The sequence below is a fragment of the Neopsephotus bourkii genome, unplaced genomic scaffold (genome assembly GCF_033783945.1).
Source record: "Neopsephotus bourkii isolate Nb327-2 ecotype Australia unplaced genomic scaffold, CSIRO-AGI_Nbou_v1 NB_1820, whole genome shotgun sequence".
NCBI lineage: Eukaryota > Metazoa > Chordata > Aves > Psittaciformes > Psittacidae > Neopsephotus > Neopsephotus bourkii.
Window position 1 is genome coordinate 10,550,658 of NW_026902293.1, and position 24,343 is coordinate 10,575,000.

At 37.8% G+C, this 24,343-nt stretch overlaps 1 protein-coding gene across 2 annotated transcripts in view; it reads left to right on the forward strand.

The window, feature by feature from the left end:
- Positions 1 to 24,343, forward strand: part of ZFHX4 (zinc finger homeobox 4) — a 155,140-nt gene that overhangs the window by 125,941 nt on the left and 4,856 nt on the right. For both annotated transcript variants that reach the window (XM_061342953.1, XM_061342954.1), the window contains exons 5-9: positions 3,896 to 4,012; positions 10,192 to 10,325; positions 10,484 to 10,684; positions 13,440 to 13,557; positions 14,402 to 19,798. In XM_061342953.1, coding sequence (XP_061198937.1) covers positions 3,896 to 4,012; positions 10,192 to 10,325; positions 10,484 to 10,684; positions 13,440 to 13,557; positions 14,402 to 19,798 — 5,967 coding nt within the window. The remainder of the gene's footprint in view (positions 1 to 3,895; positions 4,013 to 10,191; positions 10,326 to 10,483; positions 10,685 to 13,439; positions 13,558 to 14,401; positions 19,799 to 24,343) is intronic.

Consider the following 24,343-nt stretch of genomic DNA (forward strand, 5'->3'; position numbering starts at 1 on the left):
TCACCTTGGCCATGTCTTATTTTCATTTTTCAGTATTTTATCTAAAAAAATATTATTGTAACCCTAACCCTTCCCTTGGTTATGGTGGATGCATTTATTCCTTTATTTGTAGCTTAGTAAGTCAGGTTTTTGTAATCTGTGTATGACTATTTATCTAATTTTGTTGCTGATATCTGCTATTCAACTTTGGCTGAGGCCTGGATTTTGCAATTGAAATCATCACACGTGTTGACTTCGTTGGGCTGAAGAAGGTAATAAGGGTCTCCCTGCATAAAATCTGTATAGAACTGGGGCCTGAGAGTGTAGATTAACATATTAAAGTATATGATGTAGAATATATAATATAGAATATTAGCTGATTAACATTGCCTCTGAAGCTAAATTTTTCCAGTTTCCTGCTTTAGTGCAGACCGCTAACCTATTTTTTGTGTTTAATTGTAAGTCAGTTGTGAGGAGAGAGGTTGATAATGGCTAAATTCAAGACAGCCAACATCAAAAGAAAATTTCAGTATTTTGACAAAATAAAACCAGGTGTGAATAAAATATCGTATTGCAATAGTACGTGTTATTAGTGCCATTAAAGTACATTTGAATCTGGTGTTCTATTCATTTTCAAAGCTGACATTTGTAAACGTATATAGGCGGGACTCTTGCAAATTTAAAACAGAACATTAGGACTTGCTCTGGAATCTGTAGCTCCATTGTACTGTATTTTGTTGATACATTATAATTAGTAATTTTGTGTCTCTGAGCAGGGGCCATCAAATTTTTATAACTGAATAGTATCCTTGTTGGTTAGCACATGACGTAATAACAAAAATGTTACTAAAAAGAGATGTTTGTAGCATCTTGGCATATGTATGTAGTGTCTTTGATAGCACACTGTTACATATGCTCAATATCTGTTCTAACAATCAGTCTTACAGATCCTTGTTTGGAATTTGCCAGGTACTTTTGAGTTGTTGTGTTTCCATCTTGTCCTTTTGCTAAATGTCATGACAGTGTGAATCTTACCCTCTCTGTAATTTTGAAGGAAAATAGAAGTTGTATTATCATTTCTGTCTATGAAATTTATTTCTGAAGTGAATGCCATACATATTTCTGAAATGAATGCCAAATGTATTTTCTAGAAGTGAGTGCCATTGAAAGCCAAGGCAGGCAATTTATACCATGCATAATAATGATATTAATTTTTATGGTGTGTATAAGTTACATTTTGATTAGTTTTTTGCATGATTAAAAATTTGCAAAGCTTTTATGGCCCCCAGGAGCCTACCTGTAATAAACAGCTCTCACCTTCCAAACCATAAAACAGGTCTGCAGTACTTGAACGTTAGAGCTAATTGCCCTGCTACATCAAAGGGAGCACCACAAGACTGAGAAAAATCACAGAAGGGGGGTGGAAAGCAGGGGGGCAGTTTCACCTCTAAAGGTTATGTGTTTGCGGCTTGGTGGAGCCCTGTAAAGTTATGGCCTCAGAACTGCTGTTTGCGATTAAGTTGATGGGGAAAGTCTATCCCGCAATCTCTCCCTGCTGCTGACACAGAGTCTTTGTTCACATTCAGATTTCTCAAACTGTTGCCAGGGTCAGGCTGAGGTCAGACACCACGATGATGTATAGGAGAACATGTCTGGGAATTTCTCTCACACTTAAAACACATACCAGAAAAACAGGAGTGCACCCTGCAAAAATTGTCTGATGAGACCCAGATGATACTGTAGCTTTTCTTTTAGTACCTTCATAATTTTCTTTCTCTTTGCCTGACACACAATGTTTTATTAATGTGTTCCACGATAGCCCTTACAATTTTATGTCCCCTCAAGATAAGGACACTCAGTAGCACTTTGACACTTCATTTTCTAGCCCAGGAGGATTGGGCCAGTAAATCTAGTAAAAGAAGCAATGCATCCGTTCCCAAGGATGAGTCAAAAAGGGATTGCCATCGGCTCTGTGAGGCCACAGGCCCTGACACTGGATAAGAGCCTCGTGTGTGCACTCGGCATTAACACAGCCCGAGCCAGGCATGATCACAGGCTCGCAGCATCCTTAACTGTGCGCCCCTGCCACCCTGACAAACACAGTCCCGCTTCCAGCTGTGACAGGGATGCCTACCATGTTTGATTAGCTATCATCCCGGGAAGGGGCAGGGGACAACAGGGGGGAGAGCGTGAAAACAGCACGAGGGGGAAGGTCCATTCTCATGGAAATTTTTTTTATATATGCCATTATCTTTAAAAAGGGGACCATCTTTCTCCATGTATTGTTCCAAAAAGTGGACATGCATGCTCAGTTCTAACCTATTGTATTTCAATGTCAATGCAAATCACATTGGTCTGTGCTTTGAGATTTCTTTTCCCTTTTTTTTTTTTTTTTGGTTTGGTTTCCAAAAATGCAGCTGTGATTTTCTCCCCCAATTTACAAACGGTTTTGCAAAGAGTTGAGAATTGGATAGTTTTGCCACATTGATCTGAGGATTGTTTGCCTAGGCATACAGTTTCAGTGCATGGCTGGCAAGTAAGGCACTAAGCAGCAATTTTTTTGTGCTCAGCTGCTACATATGACAGAGGATATTTCATTCGGCTGTCAGAATGTTATTAATAAAACATGGGGTGCGAAGAGGGCCACTATTTCCCCTTTCAATCACTATAGCATTTACAATGAAAATTTTATGCGGTGTGTAATTTTCAGTTAATGCTTGACACTTAAAATGTCGGTAGCTGCATTTTGTATGGTTCCTGAAGGGTTAATTGTATCATGTTCCCTGCATAAAAGCTCTGCTTATCAAAAGTGAATAGAAGAGTGTATGCAAATGTGTGTCTGTGACCTTTTGCCTTTCCAGGGTTAATTTATATGGTCATTAAAGATTTTATGAAATCGAGCAGCCTGGTGCTTCGAATCCCATTTTACCTTCACCTTCTAATTTATATAATTCCTACCTGAACTGGGAAATATGATTTTTATTTTTTGTATGAATGTGTGTGCAGCAATGAAAACAGCATGCTCTGCTGTAGGGAGTTGCAAGTCTGGTTATCTGGCATTACTCAGATTGCTAAAAATTCATTAAAATGTGACATCAGCACAGTGAGAGACAAATGATCACAGGATGAAAAGGAACAGTGGGCCTTTCACGGATTAGTGCTACACAGCCCCAGCATAGAAGCTAACTGCATAAACAGATTAATCCACCAGTAGCAGCATAGCTAAGATTTACCGAATAATTAAATGGACTTGAGTTACTGTGAAGATTTCCATGTAATCTAGCTGGTGTGAACACGTAAGTGAGGTGTGGGTAATGCTGCTTCCTCAGAAACCATATACCAAGTTGCATCATTTATCCTGAATGGCTCCCCCTGGAGACAGAATTCAAGACTTCTCTCACAAAGCCAGAGGTTTATATTTAATACAGTACCTAATACCTAATACTTACTTACTGCAATTAGCGGGATACTGCTGCACTAATAGGATTTATATTTGAAACACCCCCCCCTTTTTTTTTTATATTTTGGCTCCAGGATGCATTTTTACATGCACTTGCTTTTGTTCCAGCGTATGCGGTGTGTATGTGCATGCATGTGTGTGTATTTTAACACATATCATTTCTTTTGAAAGAATATGAAACGACAGGCTTTAAATCTGTCACACTGGTGGAAAATGGGTACTCTGCTAAAGACACAGTCCGATTTTCTGGATAGATTCTGAAATGTTGCAAATTATTTGTAATTAATGTCCAGATCCTTTCAAATGCTGTTTACTCCCTTTTCTTTCCCTCACTCCTCTTTCCCCCTGTCTGCTACCCTCTGTTAGTGCTGTTCTTATTAGAGGACATATTTTCAAACTGCTGTTAAGTGTTCACTGAGATTATTTTCTAAGATTTTTTTCTGTGCTTTCCTACAGAAGAACAAGGTGAAGATACAGAAGGGACTGCTAAAAGTACATCACTGGCTGTGGCTGATGATAAAGACTCAAGTGAGAGAGACAATAGTGAAGGCAAAAAATCTAGTAAAGACTCTGGTAAGATGCTAAAATTTTGTTTTCCCCCTTTTTTAACTTATGAAATGTTCTTTCATTTCAAACTGTCTGGACAATCCCACTACTATTCATTGCATGTGCATTTTACATGTGATTTCTATCAGTAGCCTCCCATTGACCTATTTTTAATCATAACCATCTGACAGGGTAGATGCGGATAAGTTGAAGAATATTACAGGACGACCAGTGAGATTATTTTTTAATCAAATCAGTTTGTGTGCTTGTAATTTTTTAAGCGCCTTTCATTAATCTTAGCTGTACTTGTGATTTCTCTGATGGCATATTAATTTTTCATAAGCATAGGATTAGGTACCACTTGAATTTTTTGTTCAATCAGGTTTTTGCCCCCCTTTTAACCCAAAGAATGTAGGGCTTTTTATTATTATTATGTTTTGCTTTTGCTCTCTGATCACGTACTCCCAAGAATCTGGCCTCTTCCTGGGCATTTATTTGAGGCATTTTGAAAAAAATACACAAAATCCAGTGAAAAAGTTTACAGATGATTCAGCCTAAGAAAGAGGAAATATCATTGAAAACGGATTATGGTTTGGGTAATTTTGATCTCCTGGAATAGACAAAGCCCAGTAATGAAAGCTACTGTCTTTGAAAACAAAACCCCTATGTCATGACATTTACTTGTGCACAAACAAACCCAGAGCCAGCATCTGGTGTAGATACCCAAGGCTTTTTCTGTGTTTGATTTGGCAAATATGGGACTTCATCCATGCTTTTTATGTATGAGATGGAAATCTATGGTCACAGTGAACATTACATTGGCTACTTTGCCGCATGCTATTCCTAGTTACATTATGTTGGATTCACTGAAGCAGAAGAAGTGCTGAAACAGGTTGAAGACTGTTAATTTCAGGTAGTCATATATCTTTTCCTTGTATGCAAATGACAGCAGCATACAAAGGAGATATTCTCTGTAAAGACGTATAGTTGTAGAGAAAATATAATTTTATGTCTGAGTTTCTTCACATCCATCATGTAATTTGCTCTTTACATACGAAACATTTTTGGATTTATTAAAAAAAAAAATATATAGATGGCCCTTTCTATGCTGAATCAGTTCAGAAGACTGACTTAAAGATTAAAGCTTTCTTAAAGTTTGCTTGTTGACGTGCTAAGGTCAGTACCCATCACAGTTTACAACCACAGCTGCTCTTCAGTTGCTTTATTTTTTAAGATCAAGAGACTGAAGAAAGGCTGATGATGACAAGAATGATGTTGAGCAAGAAACTCTGTTGTGGTTTAAAATATATATCCCCTTTGGCTGGCTGTCTGACTTAGGAAGAACTGGAGTGCAGTAAAGTCATGCTCCCAGACGGGCATAGGTCCTCCTGAGCAGTCTCATCAGGGACTGTCCTGGACACTCAACCAGGAGAGGGGTGACAGCCATCAGCAGCCTGCATATCCTACCATACTCTGTCTAGAGGACACCATGAACTGCTTCAGGGAGTTTATCAGTCCTCTTTTTTTCGTAGGCAGGTCCATTTATATTATGTTCAAGACATAATATGGTATTAAAGCTTCAGAAAAAAAAAAAAGGAAAAAGAAAATAAAAGAAAAGTAAAAGAAGGAACCTAGAAAAAAATACTGAAGGGGAATTCTCAAAATTCCATCAGGATTAGCTGCTCATAAGGGCCAAGTTTAATTAGGACAAACCTATATCCAGATGCCTACTGGGTGCACTACAAAAACCCAACATAATTGTTCTGCATTCCCGTGCCAGCAATTACACAAATAACTTTGCAGTAAGATTCATATAAAAACAAGGGTTGAAATACATGATTGCTTTTGTGCTTTGCAGAAAATAGTTTGTGCTGTAAAATCCTAAATCTTTTAGAAACTTTTATTTTCCTAATCTAAATTAATTCTGCATATGTAACATACCATCATCTTAATTTTCACTCAGCTGACAAGTATTTCTAATGACTGCGTAACTGCTTATGTATAATTGAATGTTAATTTGGGCTTTCTCATGAACTGAGTGTTGCAAGTCTTGCCAAAGAAATCTCAGGAAAACCAATAAATTAATCACAATACTAACAAGTTAGACAGGAAAGTGGTGTGACCCCTCTTTAGCATAGAATCCATTAGACAAGAAAGGATTAACATGTATTTAGTAACAATATGTTTGTGTAAGCTGTTGTGCTGTATTGCTTACCTTATCTCAAGGAGTAGAGCTTTCAAAATGAGACTTGGCAATATGCAAGTTATATTTGTTGAATATTCATTCAGAATAGAAAAGCCTACTAATGCCTCATTTATATTGTCATTTAAATCTAGTGCCACTTTAGATTCATTATAATCCAAATTACAGCTCTATGCAGTGCAAGAATTAATATGGAATTTATCCAGATTAATACATTTGCATTGAAAATGTAATATGTCTATGCCATGGCTAAGGGGAGCACTTTTTAATAAGGTAGTAAACATGAGGAAGGATGGAAATTAACCTTCATTATTGCAATGAAAATTATCCTTTCATTCTACTCTAATTAGAAAGAATACTCTACCAGTAATTATAATTTTAGAATTATTTTGAGACTGAATAACATCATCTGATGTGTCAGAAGTCTTAAATTATGCAATCTTTATCAAAAACATAGATTCATAAATGAGAAAACAGGGTTTTGATTATGGCTTTTCCAGTTTTTTTTTTCACTAGTATATGTATTTTATTAACTTTCTCCTTCTTGCTAGTCACACAAACAAATGTTATGAAGGTGATGACATCTGAATTGCAGTGAATTATATCATTTTTATATTACCAATCTTACACAAGTTAAATAATTCTGTAACTGACAGGCAATCATTGACTAGTCTATTTCATGGCACTTACTTATAATTAACTTAGTTTTTGAGATAAATTTATTGAAAGTACATTTTTCATGTAAAATAATGCTGTGTATTTTATATTATAAAATGAATTACAGTTGTGTTTCACAACTAGAAAAAAACCCCCAACAAATAACGTGTCTCAAGTATAAAAAGTGAACATTTAGAACTGGATTTAGTCTTTTCCTACAACTGTCTAGTAAGAACAGCATGCCAGTGGAACATCTAGCTGAAAAACAGTGCCATACAGCATGCTCAGGACCATGTTTTCCCTGATCTCTCTCCTCCTTCAATACCCTTCTTGTAAGACCATAACTTTGTTCAGCCTCGCTACAGGAAGCTCCTTAAAACAGTGAATTCAACACAGAAAGCAGAAAATTGATATAGCAAGATGAGGCACTGAGTTGTACTAGCTGGACCGTTGTGTAAGGAGACGATTTCCTTTGTTCTTGGCATGTTACTCTGGTTTGGGGGCTTGGTCTTCACCATGTGCTGAGGAAAGTGGTGTCCTCATGCCAGAAGGAAGAATCCACTTTCCCCTTTTTTTTTCTTTTTCTTTCTTTTTTTTTTTTTTTTTTTGCAAAGCTCACTGTAAGTTGTGGACTTGGTTACTTTACTACAGACCAGATGTAACTTTGGTTGTTTAAGAAGTAACAATGCTTGGGGTTGAATGAATCCAGAACAATAACAACAGAAACAACAAAGCCTCTGTAAATTTTGACAGTTTATATAAATATGGTAGTAAACATAGTAAAAAGCTATGCTTTGTTATGCATTTATTGACCCCAGCACAGTGTTTTATAACTCAATGCTTTTATTATATTAACCACAAAAGAAAATTTAACCAAAAAACCTTCATGTTTTTACAGAAAGAAGAACTATGTGTTTCATGATTATTATAGACCCTTTGAAGTAATTAAGTTATTCCATCCTGTGGTGGAAGATGATGTGTAACATTAACCTTGTGTGTGCTCAGGCGCACACAGAGTGCACTCTGAGCTAAATTACACTAACAGTAAATACCACTGCCAAAACACAGATAAATGTAATTTCACAAGTGAATTTTTGAGCAGAATTTGGATCCTAGTTTCTGCAGCAACCTGTTGGGAACAATCTAGCATGATGAGGGGAATCATAAGGGAATGCAGAATTGTTTTGGTTTGTTTTGTTTTTTTTTCAAACTCAGCTTCCTGTGTAGCAGTGTCCAGTTACACAGCTGAGATTCTGGTCCATTTGTCTTAAAAAAACCAAACATTTTAAAAGTGGTATGTGATAAAGTTAAGAAACAGTAGTTGACTGTTAGACGTTTTTGACAGTTGGAAATGAGAGATTAATAATTTGAACCTATCCTTCTAAAATCTGAGAAGCAGCCTTTCTCTGTTAATATAGTATGTCGCTTTTTTAATTCCCATAATTCTCACAGTTAAGACATTTAAACGATGGTGTATAGCCAATACAGGCCAGGAAGTACTGTATTATTATAAACCAAAGTGAATAATATAATAGTGCCTTATGTGATTGCATCATGTAGATTCTGCCTTTAAGCTTAGTAAGTCCTTCAGGTTGCCAGCACAGTACTGATAATGCAGCCTGAATGAGGCCTCCAGGATCCATTCCTGAGAGTGTAAAAATTCAGTGGGGCTCCAGAAGGTGCCTTGTTCAGATATTACATTGATGTTGACAAATTGGTCATTAAGGGAAGAAAATATAGTAGGAATAAACTTTAATTTGATCAAGAGCATGCAAAAATTAGGGGGCTGAATTACACCAAAAGAAATAACTAGCAACTTAGGAGTGAAAAACAATGTGGGGGGGAAATCACCGTTAAGATATGACATAAAATATGTCTATGGGTTTTTTTTAAAAAGACCCTTCAAAAAATGCCCCTGTATTATTCAGTTTTGAATTGCTTATTATTGTGCCATGAGGCTTTGGTAGTTACCTTGAAAACTGTTATTTTATTTATTTCTCTTTAATGTCGCTGTTGTAATATCAAATATTGCACAGTCTATATGAAAATTATCATAACAAAAAGTTATTGGTTTTGTCTACAGAAAACCACAAGTATTTTCTTTGTTCATGTTTACTTTGTTGCCAAAACATCCATGACCTTATTTTTAAATTAATCCTAGGTTATTGTGCAATGAGGTGCAATTTGTTCATTTATATGAACCTTATGTGAATTGAAAAAAATCAAGATAAATCTTCATGCACAGCATACAATCAGATTACCCTTGGACTATATATTTACATTGGGTCTGATAGCAATCAATGGTTTAGCTTCATTGCATTTCAAGATGTATTTGCACCCAGTGTCCAGTGATAGTGTCCTCACCCTGGAAATAATTTAGTTGCAAATTGACTGGAAGATGGTGAAAATTGAAAGTTAAAATTAGAAATACTCATAATAAACAGCAGAAAAAAAGGTCAGATGATGCCGCACTATGATGAGATTGGAATGGTCGGTAAATGAGGTTTTGTGTTTGTCATGAGATGTATGTGACATGCCTACCCAATGCTCTTGTAATATCCAGCCTAGCAGAAGAGATTATCTGGCAAATTGACGCTGGAAAGAATTTTCTGATGACTGCGAAATTAGAATTGCACTCTTTTCTTTGATGTGTGCAAGACTGGGCCACATTACACAGTAGTTCGGGCATAATATTAAATATAGTATTTAATACTTAATAACTATCTATAGAAAACAATTACATTCTGATCACAAATGCCAGACTATAAAAAATCACAGTGTAAACACCTAAGGCAGTCCCAAATGACTGATTTTTGTATATAATTAATATTACGTTAGTTCTGAAATCCTATTCTCCACAGTATTTCTTTTAAAGCCCCACTATATTGAGCTTCAGAATTTTAACCAGGCAGGAGTTATCGAAACAGCACAATAATCATGTTGCTCAGACAGTTTAGAAAAGAGAGTAATTAAACAGCAGCAAATTAATTATTTTGGAAACCAAGAATTTTAAGCAAAAGCTGATTTGTTTTTATATAATACACAAACTCATACTGAGCTGCTAAAGAGAGAACTTTATTGATTAATCTTTAAAGGCAACCTAAGGTTATCTAAACAGTAAAGTCCATTTTAAAATATTTTTATAGGGTCTCCATCAAGGACAAAAGTGTGTTTTCACCTTTGTGCTTACCAGAGTTGTTTTATTCAACTAGATTATTTTTTTTTTCTGAGAACTTAAAATAAAAGACTCTTAAAAACAATACAGATTTTTGCAGTCACACCCTTTTTGTAGCTCAGGATATTTTAAAGTTTAAAACATTTCTTAAAAATTGTGTTTTTGGAACAGGAATAGTCACACCAGAGAAGGAAGCAAAAGCAAATACTGTGGTAGGGGCACAACAGATTCTTCTGGCGAAAGAAGAGGATGGTGCAGCTAAAAAATCAAAGCCTCCAGAGGACAATAAATTTTGTCATGAACAGGTAAAAGAAAATGTAACAGTTTAATTGCATTCTAGAACTCTTTCAAATGACTCAAGAATGAAACAAAGATAATATGCTGTTAAAATAGCAATATCAGCAAGTTATAAAAAGCATACTGACTAATAGCTTGCATCTTAATTTGATTTTTTTTTTTTCAGTTCTATCAGTGTCCTTATTGTAACTACAATAGTAGGGACCCAAACCGTATCCAGATGCATGTCCTGTCACAGCATTCAATGCAACCTGTTATCTGCTGCCCTCTCTGCCAGGATGTCCTCAGCAACAAAATGCATCTCCAACTTCATTTGACCCATTTGCACAGTGTGTCCCCTGACTGTGTGGAGAAACTGCTCATGACGGTAAGTGTTCCAAGAGTTCTATCACACATGCTATAGAAATGTACTTGGGCCTCTGGGCAATGTATTTTTGAGACATAGTATTCAGGTAGCTTGAGGGGGGAGTGGGTCAGGACTCTTAGGTTCTGTTTGCCAGCTCACACAGCAACTGATATCCCTTGGGAAAATGACTGAAGGTGGATTTGAAAGATGAAAAACCTGCAGTTCCTCATTGATGGTAACCTTGGGAAAGTCAAGCCTGTCCATGTCTCTTAAGTGCACACCTGTAAATTGCGTCTAATAATATCCAGGTCTCAGAGGTATTTAGACTTCTGTTTGTAAAGAAAAAGGAATTCCCTGCAGAATGTAGCTCCCAAATGTAGAAGGATTCCTGTATATATCTGGGCTTTACTTGCATTATGTTATATGAAATGTCACTAGTAATGCTAATTAAGAGCACAATTATATTATTGTTCAGAATGTCCCATTTCTTATTTTCTGCCTCTGCACAAAAGACTATTTAGTTTTTTTGTGACTAAAATGTGAATATGAAACAGAAAGGCAAGTCCAAGAATAGATAGCAGTCCAGTTAGGTGAGTTCTTTAGGATATAGAGTATTTGATTTCAGATACCTACCCTGGGTCAAAAAAGGGGACTTGAACTGGCTTCCTGATGACTGGGAGGACTGCTATAACCAGCAATCTCTATTTGGAGGATGAATGCCATTCCAACCTCACGAGAAGAATCCTGTTCTTCACTGTACAATTTGACATCATACAAACCATGTCAAAATAATAAATTTCTGTGAAAAATATTGACTAGGCACCATTCAAAACAACACTAAAGACACAATCAGGTCTAGAATATATGTATTATTACAGCATAGACTCAGTTGGAAAACAGATCTCCTAAGACACCCTGATTCTGGTTGTCGTGCCTTTTTAGAAGGAAATGCATTTGGAAATCTCAGGGATTGACCTTCTTAAGGATTTAGTTCTGTCTCTGTAGACAACTACTTCATTTATATGGTTGTAGTTGTAAGCTTACAATCCATTTCCAAGTAAAGCAGCAAAATAATAAGAAAGCATTGAAAGAGCCCTTGCCTGAAGGTCTGGGGTTCCTTGTGCAAAGATGGGCAAATACATAATTGGGGATTCTTCTTTTCTTTTCCTTGGATTTCTACTAAGTATAACTCTGTCAAACTATGTAATTTTGGCCTACCACAAGGAAAATGCAGTAGGAATTTAACTTTCCCAGACCCTTTTAGGAAACTGGAAAAATATGAACCTCCCCTCTTCCCCATTGATCAGTATTAGCTTTCTTCTCAATTTCTCCATGATTCCCTCTGGGTTGTTGATGGGACAGCTTTAAAATCTCTCCAAGTGCTGAGGAGTCATCTCACTGTTTCTGAGAGGAAAAAAGAAAAAAAAAAAAAAGAGAAACAGATTTCAAAATAATCTGCATCATTTAAACTGTTGTAGTTGCTAACACAGATATGACCATATCTGAACTCTCTGATGACAAAATAAATACCATTTTTAACAAACTTTTCTTTTCTGGGTCATTTAGAGTCTATGTCACCCTTTTTTTTTAAAGTCCCTCTCTCCCAGATAAACTCAGAATCACTAGTCCTCTGAGAGGATGCTATTAATGCCATATTTAAATTACAAATATATTAAGCCCAGGGCTTCTTAAAATATAACTAGAATATTTTTTCCAATAGGCAATTGATATGCATACATACATGTATATGTATCATTTTTTTATATCCTAGTAAGTGTTTGAAATATGTTTTAACTGTTAAAGAGGGAAAAAACATGTTCCTACTCATATATATTAATGTATGTAGCTTCCACTATCATACTAATTTGCCACTGAAAATTCTCTCATATAGATATTCTTGTTGCCTCTGTATGAAGTAAGGAAATGCTGTCCTTATGTTAGAGACGAGCTGCAGCACAATCTGAACTGATTTACCCAAGGTTATTTAGACAGAATCTGGCAGTGCGGGAATTTGAAACCAGACCTGCTAAGTCCTAGTATGAACCCCTAGACAATCCATTATTTCAGGTATGAATATGCTTTAAAGATCTAAGCAAAAGGGAAACATGAACTTTTGAGCAAATGTTCATGTTGACTTAATTATCAGGCACATAGAAGTACATGCTTCAAAGATTTCTGTCTATAATTTAAAAGCACAACACAACAGGTAAAGCTGTCTGAAGAAGATACATAGGCAATTGAAGAGAAGAAAATAAAAATCTCATTCTAAATGGAAGTAAGTTACTATTTCTGTATGTAAATAAATTTACAAATTTCTTCCAAAGATCATGGAAGGTCCAGCATTTGTTTAAAAAAATGATACAGGTGAAGCAAGTGGGAATGCCCTCGGTCAAGAACTGGTTGGTGACCATATCTCAACATGATCTCTGTCTTTGGAGAATGTCTGAGCAGAATGCCCCTGATAAATCTGAACAACCTGACATAGCAAAAACCTTCTTTGTGGTCACACTGAGACCAATGGAGTACTGAGTGTATGTAGTTCTATAGCATCACCTTATTATGGATTATTTTGAGTAGACTGTCCACCAAGGGACACCAGATGCTCTGGATTTGTAGTTTATCAGAAATAATTTTCAAGGAATGAATCAAGTTCTTCATTTGGTACTAGCAGTCTTTGATCCAGATATGGTGGATCTTTTTAATTATTCCATAGTGCCATACAGTATAAAATAGAGGGACTTTTCCTGTAATAACACTGTGTTCTTGGTTTTCAAAGGTTCCTGTACCAGATGTCATGATGCCCAATAGTATGTTATTGCCAGCAGCTGCATCAGAAAAATCTGAACGTGACACACCTGCAACCATTACAGCTGAGGGATCTGGGAAGTATCCAGGTATGCAAGAAAAAACCCAGATATATAAAAGCTACCTGTGGGCAATTTAGAAATAAACCACTTGTTTCTTTCTTAGTAAAGTGAATCCTCTGTGGCTTGCATATAACTACAAGAGATAAAAAAATAACAAGGGGGCTGAATTTGGCTGACTGCACCCATGCAGAACTACTAGGTTACGCTTGTATGCCAGACTGTTTGGTTTTGGTAGAGATAAAAGCAAACAGTAGTGCCTAGCCACTTTGAAGGTAAGACCTTCCTTGTTTAGCCACCAAATAAGACCCAGTCCCAAAAGACAGTGGCACTTTCACCAGCATCAATGGGGAATGTTAGGGAAGTGATTCTGCCTGCAGAATCTGCCTGCCAGGTTTCTTATCCTGGACACTTACTGTATTCTGTACTGGGAAACTACTTTGCTACCTCCCACAGCATGCTTCCCCCTCTCTCTTCAGACCACTTTTCTCCTCCTTTCTAATCACCCATTCTACCTATTGTCACCATTTCTAATCTCCTTCTTTCCTACTGTTTCTGTCTTTTCTTCTTTGGTGCTCCCGTTATAGCAATAAACTCCTACCTTGTGACAAAGAGAAGCCATATACCACTCCTGGGCCAGCTATCACTTCCAGTCTGATGACTGTGTATGGATTTTATTGCTTTTTTTTAGCATCCTATTGGTCCTGTCTGCTTTATTCTTTGGGGCAAGGATAAGTCGCCATGAATTGTTAGACAAACACGTGGCATGCCAGGTGCCACTCTTGATATCTGACTAAAAAAAAAACCTCAAAAAAATAATTACTATGCTATTCTCTTCTACTTGTGTAAAAGAAACTTCACTTTCTTTAATTAGGTGAAAATCCTGTGGATGAGAAAAGTACCCCTGGGACTGATGAATCAAAAACTGGAATGGAAATTAAGACCGAGGAACAGAAGCCACCTAAGGAATCTACTGAAACACCAGATTGGAATAAGAGCAGCAGTAAAGACATGAAGACTACTGATTCAATGACGGATCAGCTAAATGAACAGCAGAAGAAGCAACAGCTCTCTGTTTCTGACCGCCATGTCTATAAGTATCGTTGTAACCATTGTAGCTTGGCTTTTAAGACTATGCAGAAGCTTCAGATACATTCCCAGTATCATGCTATTCGGGCAGCTACCATGTGTAGCCTTTGCCAACGTAGCTTCCGTACATTCCAGGCTTTAAAAAAACACTTGGAAGCAGGCCACCCTGAACTCAATGAAGCTGAACTTCAGCAGCTGTGTGCATCTTTACCTGTCAATGGTGAACTCTGGGCAGAAAGTGAAAGTATGGCACAAGACGATCATGCACTAGAGCAAGAAATAGAAAGAGATTATGAAATGGACCAGGAAGGTAAAGCAAGTCCTGTAGGAAGTGATAGTAGCTCTATTCCAGATGAAATGGGTTCAGAACCAAAGCGGACCTTACCTTTTAGAAAAGGGCCAAATTTTACTATGGAAAAATTTCTAGATCCATCTCGCCCATACAAATGTACAGTGTGTAAAGAGTCTTTCACCCAAAAGAACATTCTCTTGGTCCACTATAACTCAGTGTCCCACCTACATAAACTCAAGAAGGTTTTGCAAGAAGCATCAAGTCCTGTCCCTCAAGAAACCAACAACAATACTGACAACAAACCCTACAAATGCAGCATTTGTAATGTTGCGTATAGCCAAAGTTCTACATTGGAAATCCATATGAGGTCTGTGCTTCATCAGACAAAGGCAAGGGCTGCAAAATTAGAGCCAAGTGGTAATATAAGTAGCGGAAATAGTGTAGCAGGGAATGTTAATAGCCCCAGCCAAGGAATGCTAGAGTCTATGAGCTTACCAGCAGTTAACAGCAAAGAAACACATATAGATGCCAAAGAATTAAATAAAAAGCAAGCTTCTGAATTAATTTCTGCTCAGCCTACACATCACCCACCCCAGTCACCAGCACAACTTCAAATGCAACTACAGCATGAACTGCAACAGCAAGCTGCATTCTTTCAACCACAGTTTCTAAACCCAGCTTTTTTGCCTCACTTTCCTATGACGCCAGAAGCACTCTTGCAATTTCAACAGCCTCAGTTCCTTTTCCCATTCTATATACCTGGGACAGAATTTAGCTTGAGCCCAGATCTGGGTTTGCCAGGTTCTGCCACATTTGGTATGCCTGGAATGGCTGGTATGACAGGATCACTGCTAGAAGATTTGAAACAGCAGATACAAACTCAGCACCATGTTGGCCAAACCCAGCTACAGATACTGCAGCAACAAGCACAACAGTATCAATCCACTCAACCCCAACTTCAGTCCCAAAAGCAGCAGCAGCAAAGTAGCAAGCTGATGAAAGCAGAGCAAGCTACTTTAGTGAGTACAGATTGCCAGCTTATAAAGGATATGCCATCATATAAGGAGTCAGAAGAACTTTCTGAGAAACAAGAGAAGCCAAAGCAAGAGTCTACAAGTGAGAATGAAGGATTAAAAGAAAACAAAGATATGAAGAAACCAAAATCCTCAGAACCAGCAATCCCACCACCCAGAATAGCTTCTGGAGCAAGGGGGAATGCAGCCAAGGCTTTGTTGGAGAACTTTGGGTTTGAGCTAGTTATCCAATACAATGAGAACAGACAAAAAGTGCAGAAAAAAGGTAAGACTGGGGAAGGTGAAAACACAGACAAACTGGAATGTGGAATTTGCTGTAAGCTCTTTTCCAACATTCTTATTCTGAAGAGTCATCAAGAACATGTGCATGGACAGTTTTTTCCATATGGAGCATTAGAAAAGTTTGCCCGACAGTACAGGGAAGCGTATGACAAGCTTTATCCAATTTCTCCATCTTCTCCAGAAACACCACCACCTCCACCACCACCACCTCCACCACCTCCACCGCCTCCTCCTCCAACTCCTTCTCAGCCTTCTTCAGCTGGGGCTGGAAAAATTCAAAATGCAACCCCCACGCCTTTGCAAGCTCCACCACCCACCCCACCACCACCTCCTCCTCCACCACCACCACCTCCTCCTCCACCACCACCACCATCGGCCCCACCACAAGTTCAGCTTCCTGTTTCACTTGACCTCCCACTTTTTCCTCCAATTATGATGCAGCCAGTGCAGCATCCTGCATTGCCTCCTCAGCTTGCCCTGCAGTTGCCACCAATGGATACTTTATCTGCAGATCTTACCCAGCTTTGTCAGCAGCAGCTGGGATTAGATCCCAGTTTTCTGCGGCACTCTCAGTTCAAGCGTCCACGTACTAGAATCACAGATGACCAGTTAAAAATCTTGCGGGCTTATTTCGATATTAACAATTCTCCAAGTGAGGAGCAGATCCAAGAAATGGCTGAAAAGTCTGGTCTTTCTCAGAAAGTTATCAAGCACTGGTTTCGTAATACATTGTTTAAAGAACGACAGAGAAATAAAGATTCTCCATATAACTTCAGCAACCCTCCTATAACAGTATTGGAAGATATCAGAATAGATCCTCAGCCGTCAGCTGTAGAACCTTACAAGTCTGATGCATCTTTCAGCAAGAGGTCATCTAGGACTCGGTTTACTGACTACCAGCTTCGTGTCCTCCAAGACTTTTTTGACACAAATGCTTATCCAAAGGATGATGAAATCGAACAACTTTCAACTGTCCTGAACCTACCTACTCGTGTAATTGTCGTGTGGTTCCAAAATGCACGACAAAAAGCTCGCAAAAGTTATGAAAATCAAGCTGAGACTAAAGACAATGAGAAAAGGGAACTGACAAATGAACGTTACATTCGAACCAGTAACATGCAATATCAGTGTAAAAAGTGCAGCGTAGTTTTTCCCAGGATCTTTGATTTGATTACACATCAGAAAAAGCAGTGTTATAAAGATGAAGATGATGATGCTCAAGATGAAAGCCAAACTGAAGACTCTATGGATGCTTCTGATCAAACATTGTATAAGAACTGCACAGTTTCTGGCCAAAATGACTCTGCAAAAAGCCTGACAGTCACAGCAGCAAGCTCTGGCTCTGGTTCTAGTACTCCTTTGATTCCATCACCAAAACCAGAACCTGAGAAGGCTTCTCCTAAGCCAGAGTCCACAGAAAAACCAAAACAAAATGAAAACATCCCTAAGCAAACGGATACAACTTCTCAAAGCACCAAACTGGTACCGTCTACTCCAGTAACCTCTTCTGACCCTCAGCCTTCATCTTCTCAACCGCAGCAACAAAAACAATCACAGATAGTAGGGAGACCTCCTTCTGCATCACAAACCACATCTGTTCCTTCCAGTCCTTTACCAATTTCAATGACTTCTCTACAGAACAGTCTACCTCCTCAGTTACTACAGTACCAATGTGATCAGTGTACAGTTGCCTTTCCAACTCTAGAACTTTGGCAAGAGCACCAGCACATGCATTTCCTAGCAGCCCAAAACCAATTTCTTCACTCGCAGTTTTTAGAAAGACCAATGGATATGCCCTATATGATATTTGACCCCAATAATCCTTTGATGACTGGACAGTTACTTAATAGTTCTCTTGCTCAGATGCCACCACAAACTGGCTCATCACATACAGCACACCCTGCTACAGTTGCTGGCTCCCTGAAACGAAAACTAGATGATAAAGAAGACAACAACTGTAGTGAGAAAGAAGGAGGAAACAGTGGAGAAGATCAACATCGTGATAAGCGTTTAAGAACTACAATTACTCCAGAGCAGTTGGAAATACTTTATGAAAAGTACCTACTAGATTCCAACCCCACCAGAAAGATGTTAGACCACATTGCACGTGAAGTGGGACTAAAAAAGAGGGTTGTACAAGTCTGGTTTCAGAATACAAGAGCCCGAGAAAGAAAGGGACAATTCCGTGCAGTTGGTCCAGCCCAGTCCCATAAAAGGTGTCCTTTCTGTCGAGCTCTGTTTAAAGCAAAATCAGCTTTAGAAAGTCACATTCGTTCTCGACATTGGAATGAAGGGAAACAGGCTGGTTACAGTTTGCCTCCAAGCCCTTTGATATCAAATGAAGATGGAGGAGAAAGTCCACAAAAGTACATATTTTTTGATTACCCATCACTGTCATTAGCAAAAACTGAATTATCAAGTGAAAATGAATTAGCCTCCACTGTATCGACCCCTGTTAGCAAAACTGCAGAAATGTCACCGAAGAACCTCTTAAGTCCTTCTTCTTTCAAAGCAGAGTCTAGTGAAGATATAGAGAATTTGAATGCCCCTCCTGCTGACTCTGGATATGATCAAAACAAAACTGACTTTGATGAAACTTCATCAATTAATACGGCAATTAGTGATGCCACAACAGGGGATGAGGGGAACAATGAAATGGAAAGCACAACTGGCAGTTCAGGGGATGCAAAACCTGCATCACCTCCCAAAGAACCAAAACCACTTGTGAACGACACGCTATCAAAAGCTGCAACTACACCTACAAATGAGAATACCGATGACAAATTTCTCTTTTCCCTAACAAGCCCCTCAATACATTTCAGTGAAAAAGATGGTGATCATGACCAAAGTTACTACATTACTGATGACCCTGATGATAATGCCGATCGCAGTGAAACTTCAAGCATAGCTGATCCTAGTTCACCTAACCCATTTGGAGCTAGCAATCCCTTTAAATCCAAAAACAGTGATCGGCCAGGCCACAAACGTTTCAGAACACAAATGAGTAACCTTCAGCTCAAAGTTCTCAAGGCTTGCTTCAGTGACTACCGGACTCCAACAATGCAGGAATGCGAAATGCTAGGGAATGAGATTGGCCTGCCGAAGCGTGTGGTCCAGGTCTGGTTTCAGAATGCCCGGGCTAAAGAAAAGAAATTCAAAATTAACATAGGGAAGCCATTCATGATAAATCAGACTGGACCTGATGGGACAAAGCCAGAATGTTCTCTATGTGGCGTGAAGTATTCTGCACGTTTGTCCATAAGAGATCATATCTTTTCCAAACAACATATTACAAAAGTGAGAGAAACTGTGGGAAGTCAGCTAGATCGGGAGAAAGATTATTTAGCTCCTACAACAGTTAGACAGTTGATGGCACAGCAAGAATTGGATCGCATAAAGAAGGCTACTGATGTGCTAGGATTAACAGTACAGCAGCCAGGCATGATGGACAGCAGTTCTCTTCATGGTATCAGTTTGCCAGCAGCTTATCCAGGACTCCCTGGCCTTCCTCCTGTTCTTCTGCCTGGAATGAATGGTCCATCCTCCTTACCTGGATTTCCACAAAGTTCAAACAGTAAGTCTATCTGGGGTTGATTTTCTCCCTGTATTAATTTGATCATCTTGCATAGTCACCATCCCCTTCTAAAGCACAGCATGTTATGCATTCATATTACACTTCTGAGCCTGGTCTGAATAGCTAAAATGTGCAGCTATGAGGTGTACTCAGTGCAATTCTCAATTGTAGCCTAGATAATATCTCTGATTTTGGAAAAAAAAAAAAAATTGAAGTCTAATTGACAGAAATGGTGTTAGTCCATATTAGGCTTCTGTTACAAAAGCAGTATAAAAATAGCATTTTTAGGCTTTTTTGTCTGTTTTGAAAGACACTCACTTAGGCAAAACTTGGGTTAGAATTTGATATATGTAAATTCTTTGCATGCAAATAATGTCTGATACAACACAAAGTAATAATTCCCTCATTATTGATTCATCAGGTGTTTTGTCCACTCCTTAGACCAATCCAACCTGTTGTTTGTTTCAGAATAAATGCTTTTTTCAGAATCTTGTTTTGTTCTTCATTGAATCAGAATGGCTTTCCTTCCACAATGGAGTCTCTGACTGAGTGCCCTCTGGGTTTTCTCAAAAAGTGATCATCACAGAAATTGTATATAAAGGAAATATAAAGTTGCTGTGTTTCCTTCCTAATGACATACAGTGGCTGGTTATTGTTCATTAAAATTATAGATAAGTTTTCTCCATATAACTTCTCTAAATAGCTTTGTTTAGGTTGACCTTCAGGTAAAATGGGCTCCAGAAAACTTAGGTTTTGATTATACTACTAAATGAAATTTGCTTGAGATGACATTATTACATTATTTTATTCTCAAAATCAGAAAGTCCCCGTGCAAAGTGAGTCTTGGGAATGGTTGTGGACCCATGATAGCCTCTCAGCTGTGCTCAAGGGCTGTTTAGGAGAATGCTAGTTGTCCCAGTCCAAAACAGTGCCAGTGACTATTCCTACTCTTTAACTTTACAAATGGTTTACTTTCAATTTTTTGGAAATGTTCCTTGCTATTCTTTAACATGCTAGTATCATTGCAGCCTCAGAGTCTCTAAATTATTCTGTTAATAATGCAAAAGGTATTATTACAAGCCAACTGGTCCATAATAATTCAATTTTCAGATTTTCTAATTTACACTAAATATCTCTACTTTGAGATAAATTTAAATCATTAGTACCGTACCATACACAGTGCATTGCAACTGAGATGGATTTTTACCCCCTTTCATCTTGCATCTTCTTAAGGTTAATTAGCCCATTATGGGCAAAGCCCACTGTGTAAACTAGCTAGCAGAATCTTGCTGTTAACTTTTTCTTCTGCCATATGCTAAATAGCCCCTACATCCCCCTTTTGTTGCCTAGCAAATACTTGCATGCATAAATCTCCATTCCCTAATGAATGATACATAATGGAGCAGTCATAGTGAGTGGAAAAAAATAGATTATTTTAATCATTCATCATAGAAAAACAGTAATATACTCAGATGTTCTCCAGTACATGCTCAACACTAGTATTTTCTGCACCTAAGTAACCCATTTCTGTTTTCTTCTCTACCCTGCTTTGGCTGATAGTTCACATTCATATTTGATGCTAAGAATCATATAACAGGTACCTTTTTGAAAACAGGCTTCCAAGCAAGCTTTTCTTCAGCTATAGTTTTCTAGCAGCATGTAAGTTCCCATCCAGCAGGACAATTGTTTTGCAGCATGAGGGATGTTCTGAAGCTAATTCCCTGATGACTACACTTTGGGTCTACTTTTTGTGAATTCCACTGCAAGCATGTCATTTTTTACCTTTCGAACCCAATCCTGAAAATGCTCTTCAGAAGTCTCACTGGGATCCTGTATATTCAAATATTTGCCTGCTTTCACTGATACTTACAGGGTTGGTAACTGTATTTCCTGGGGCAAAGCCCATCCATTCTGTCCTACGTGTTGTCAACATTAGTAAGATCCTCACTTTTAAAGAATATGCTTGCTTCTTGATAAGACAGGAACTACTGAAACCATGATAGTAAACGTCACATTTAAAATTCTCTTTTGTGTTTTTCTTTACTCATGTTAGACAGAGAATTAGCCTAATTAGTTTCACTGGTTAATACAAGTTTATGAGGGATTTCACTTTCTGGTTCTTTCGTCCAGTATTGTCTATGAATTTTCAAAAAAAGTACAAAACCCAGTTAATTTTAAAAAATACTGTTTTTTTTTTTTAAATGCAATATTTGCTTTTACAACAGGTTTGAAGTGGAACACTTGAAAATAATGCTAGACCACAAACGATAGAAATATACAAAGTACTGTTCATTTTATTTATCTGATTTATGTAGTGCTCATGCTGGACTTTTATTTGCAAAAAATTATTAGATTTGTCAAAACAAGATAGCTTCATTTCTGAATGAAAGCCTCCATTAACATTATATTCAGTTATTTTGTTCCAAACCATGTGGTTTTAATGTCAGAATTACTGTGTTCTAGGATGATGTGTCAAAGCATCCTCTTACCTGTGGGATATGTTTCTGTAGGCAATGTAATTATAACATCTTGTGCACATCAAATGATGACCAAGGTCTCAAAATTACTGCTATCTTTGGTCAGCATAATTCCTAATATGGCATTATTTGATAGAATCCTAATTCATACAGATTTCTAGTCCTGGCTTGTCTTTGTTCTTCAAGCTTATTTTCCAGGTGACTGTAGATAGAAGAGTTCACCTGCTGTTTTCAGCTGTTCTTAAAATTCAGTCTCTTTTCTTATTATGTTTGTGGTTTTGCCTATGATCCCTTGCAGAAAACTAGTTCTTCATCTTGCTTCTACCTATTAATACTGGTTCTATGAACCTTTTAATGTCATCATCATTACCACAGGTTCTTTGCACATCACTTAAGCCTGGGCTGCCTTGAAGATTCACAGCAGCTTTTTCCAAGAATGCACACGTGACTGGGTAATATATACTTACTGGTTTTTGAAAACTTATCAAGAGAGAAATATGATTCAGCAACAATTACTTTCCTTATTATTTAAGGCACTAAAATCTGTTCTGTGTTTGCTTTCAGCCCATTGGTGGCAGTTTAGTTTTCATATTTTTAGCCTTCTGATTCCTCCAAGTGAAAGAGGAGTGACTCCTTTTTGATAGTCATTTAAATGAGTTAGCAGGATTAGAATGTTTCTTCATGGTTAGTGAATTTTCTATTTTACATCTCTTATGTCTAGAAGTGGAACATTAGTTTTCATCAAGTTTCCTTCATTTAGTTTTGTAAACCCCCAGTTCCACATGTAACTTCCAATGAAACAGGTGGCTTTCAATATTCTGTTGCAGCCTGTCTAGATATTTAACTGAATTCTGTTTATTTCAACCTAATTCCAAAGAATATCTGGAAAATGGGATAGATCTTGGCTGCTCTGGGCATCATCAGTGTGAGTAGATTGAAGACAACATGATGTGTGTGAGAGTTGAAGAGGTTAAGAACAGAAAGAAATCGGAAAAATTCTAAGTAGCTGACAAGCCCAAATAGCCATGACAAAGCTGGGGCAGCAGTTCACACTGACTGCATCATTCATGCATTTTCCATCTACAGTATTAATCATATAATATATTTTCAGCAGACTACACACACAATTGCCTGTTACTTCCTGTTGAAAGCATATGGGCAAGCAATAGCATCTTTGATGTTATTCTGCAGTAACTGTGGCAATTACCCACTTTTTAATTATAACTGTTGTGATTTGTTTCACTGTACTATCTAATCTGTGCTCACAATGCATTTTAACTCCTTAGTGTTCTCCTACCATTAAACAGAAGTAATGACATGGTGACAAACATTAAATGGCCTCTTTGTTAAATCTGATAATTATTCCCTTTGAATCTTAATTGCTTTATTCCTAAGTAATGCTAAGCACCTGGATATTGATGATTTAACCATCATTCTTGTTCACTCCATTAGTGCTTCCTAGTAGCTAATGCTCATGTAACCTCCATTACAGAGCCTGCATTTATTGTTCTCTGTGTGGTAGTAGGCTGTTCCCAGTGTTGCTTCACTTTTACAGCTCTATGTGCATCGTACACTCTGTATTCTCTTTTCTCTAGCAAACTTACTTGCCTGAAAAGATTACAACAGGTGTAATGTAAAGCCTCTTACAGTTGCTTTTTTTACCCTGTGCCGTCATTTCATTTTCTGACCAACTATACATCTCACAGAAGTTGATTTTAATAGACTGCTATCAACCCATGCACTATATCTGATACTTGAAACAGAGAAAAGATTTCTTCATTAAGATATGAGGCATACTTCTTGTGTGTATGCACCTTCTACACAGAGCCAGTACACCCTTATGTTGCTTTCTCTAATGAAATAGAAGACTTCATGACTGCATGCTTCAAGTAAACCAAGAACAGCAGCGTTCCTGTGTCAGAGTACTTTTAGTGCTATTACACTTATTTCGCAGCAAATACTGCACTGACCTGACTGTCATGGTAAAGAAAAGCATGTACAAACTTTCAAAAATGAAAATGTAAACTGTGTGGTGTCCCAGTAATGAATAGCATTGACCCGATTTCTT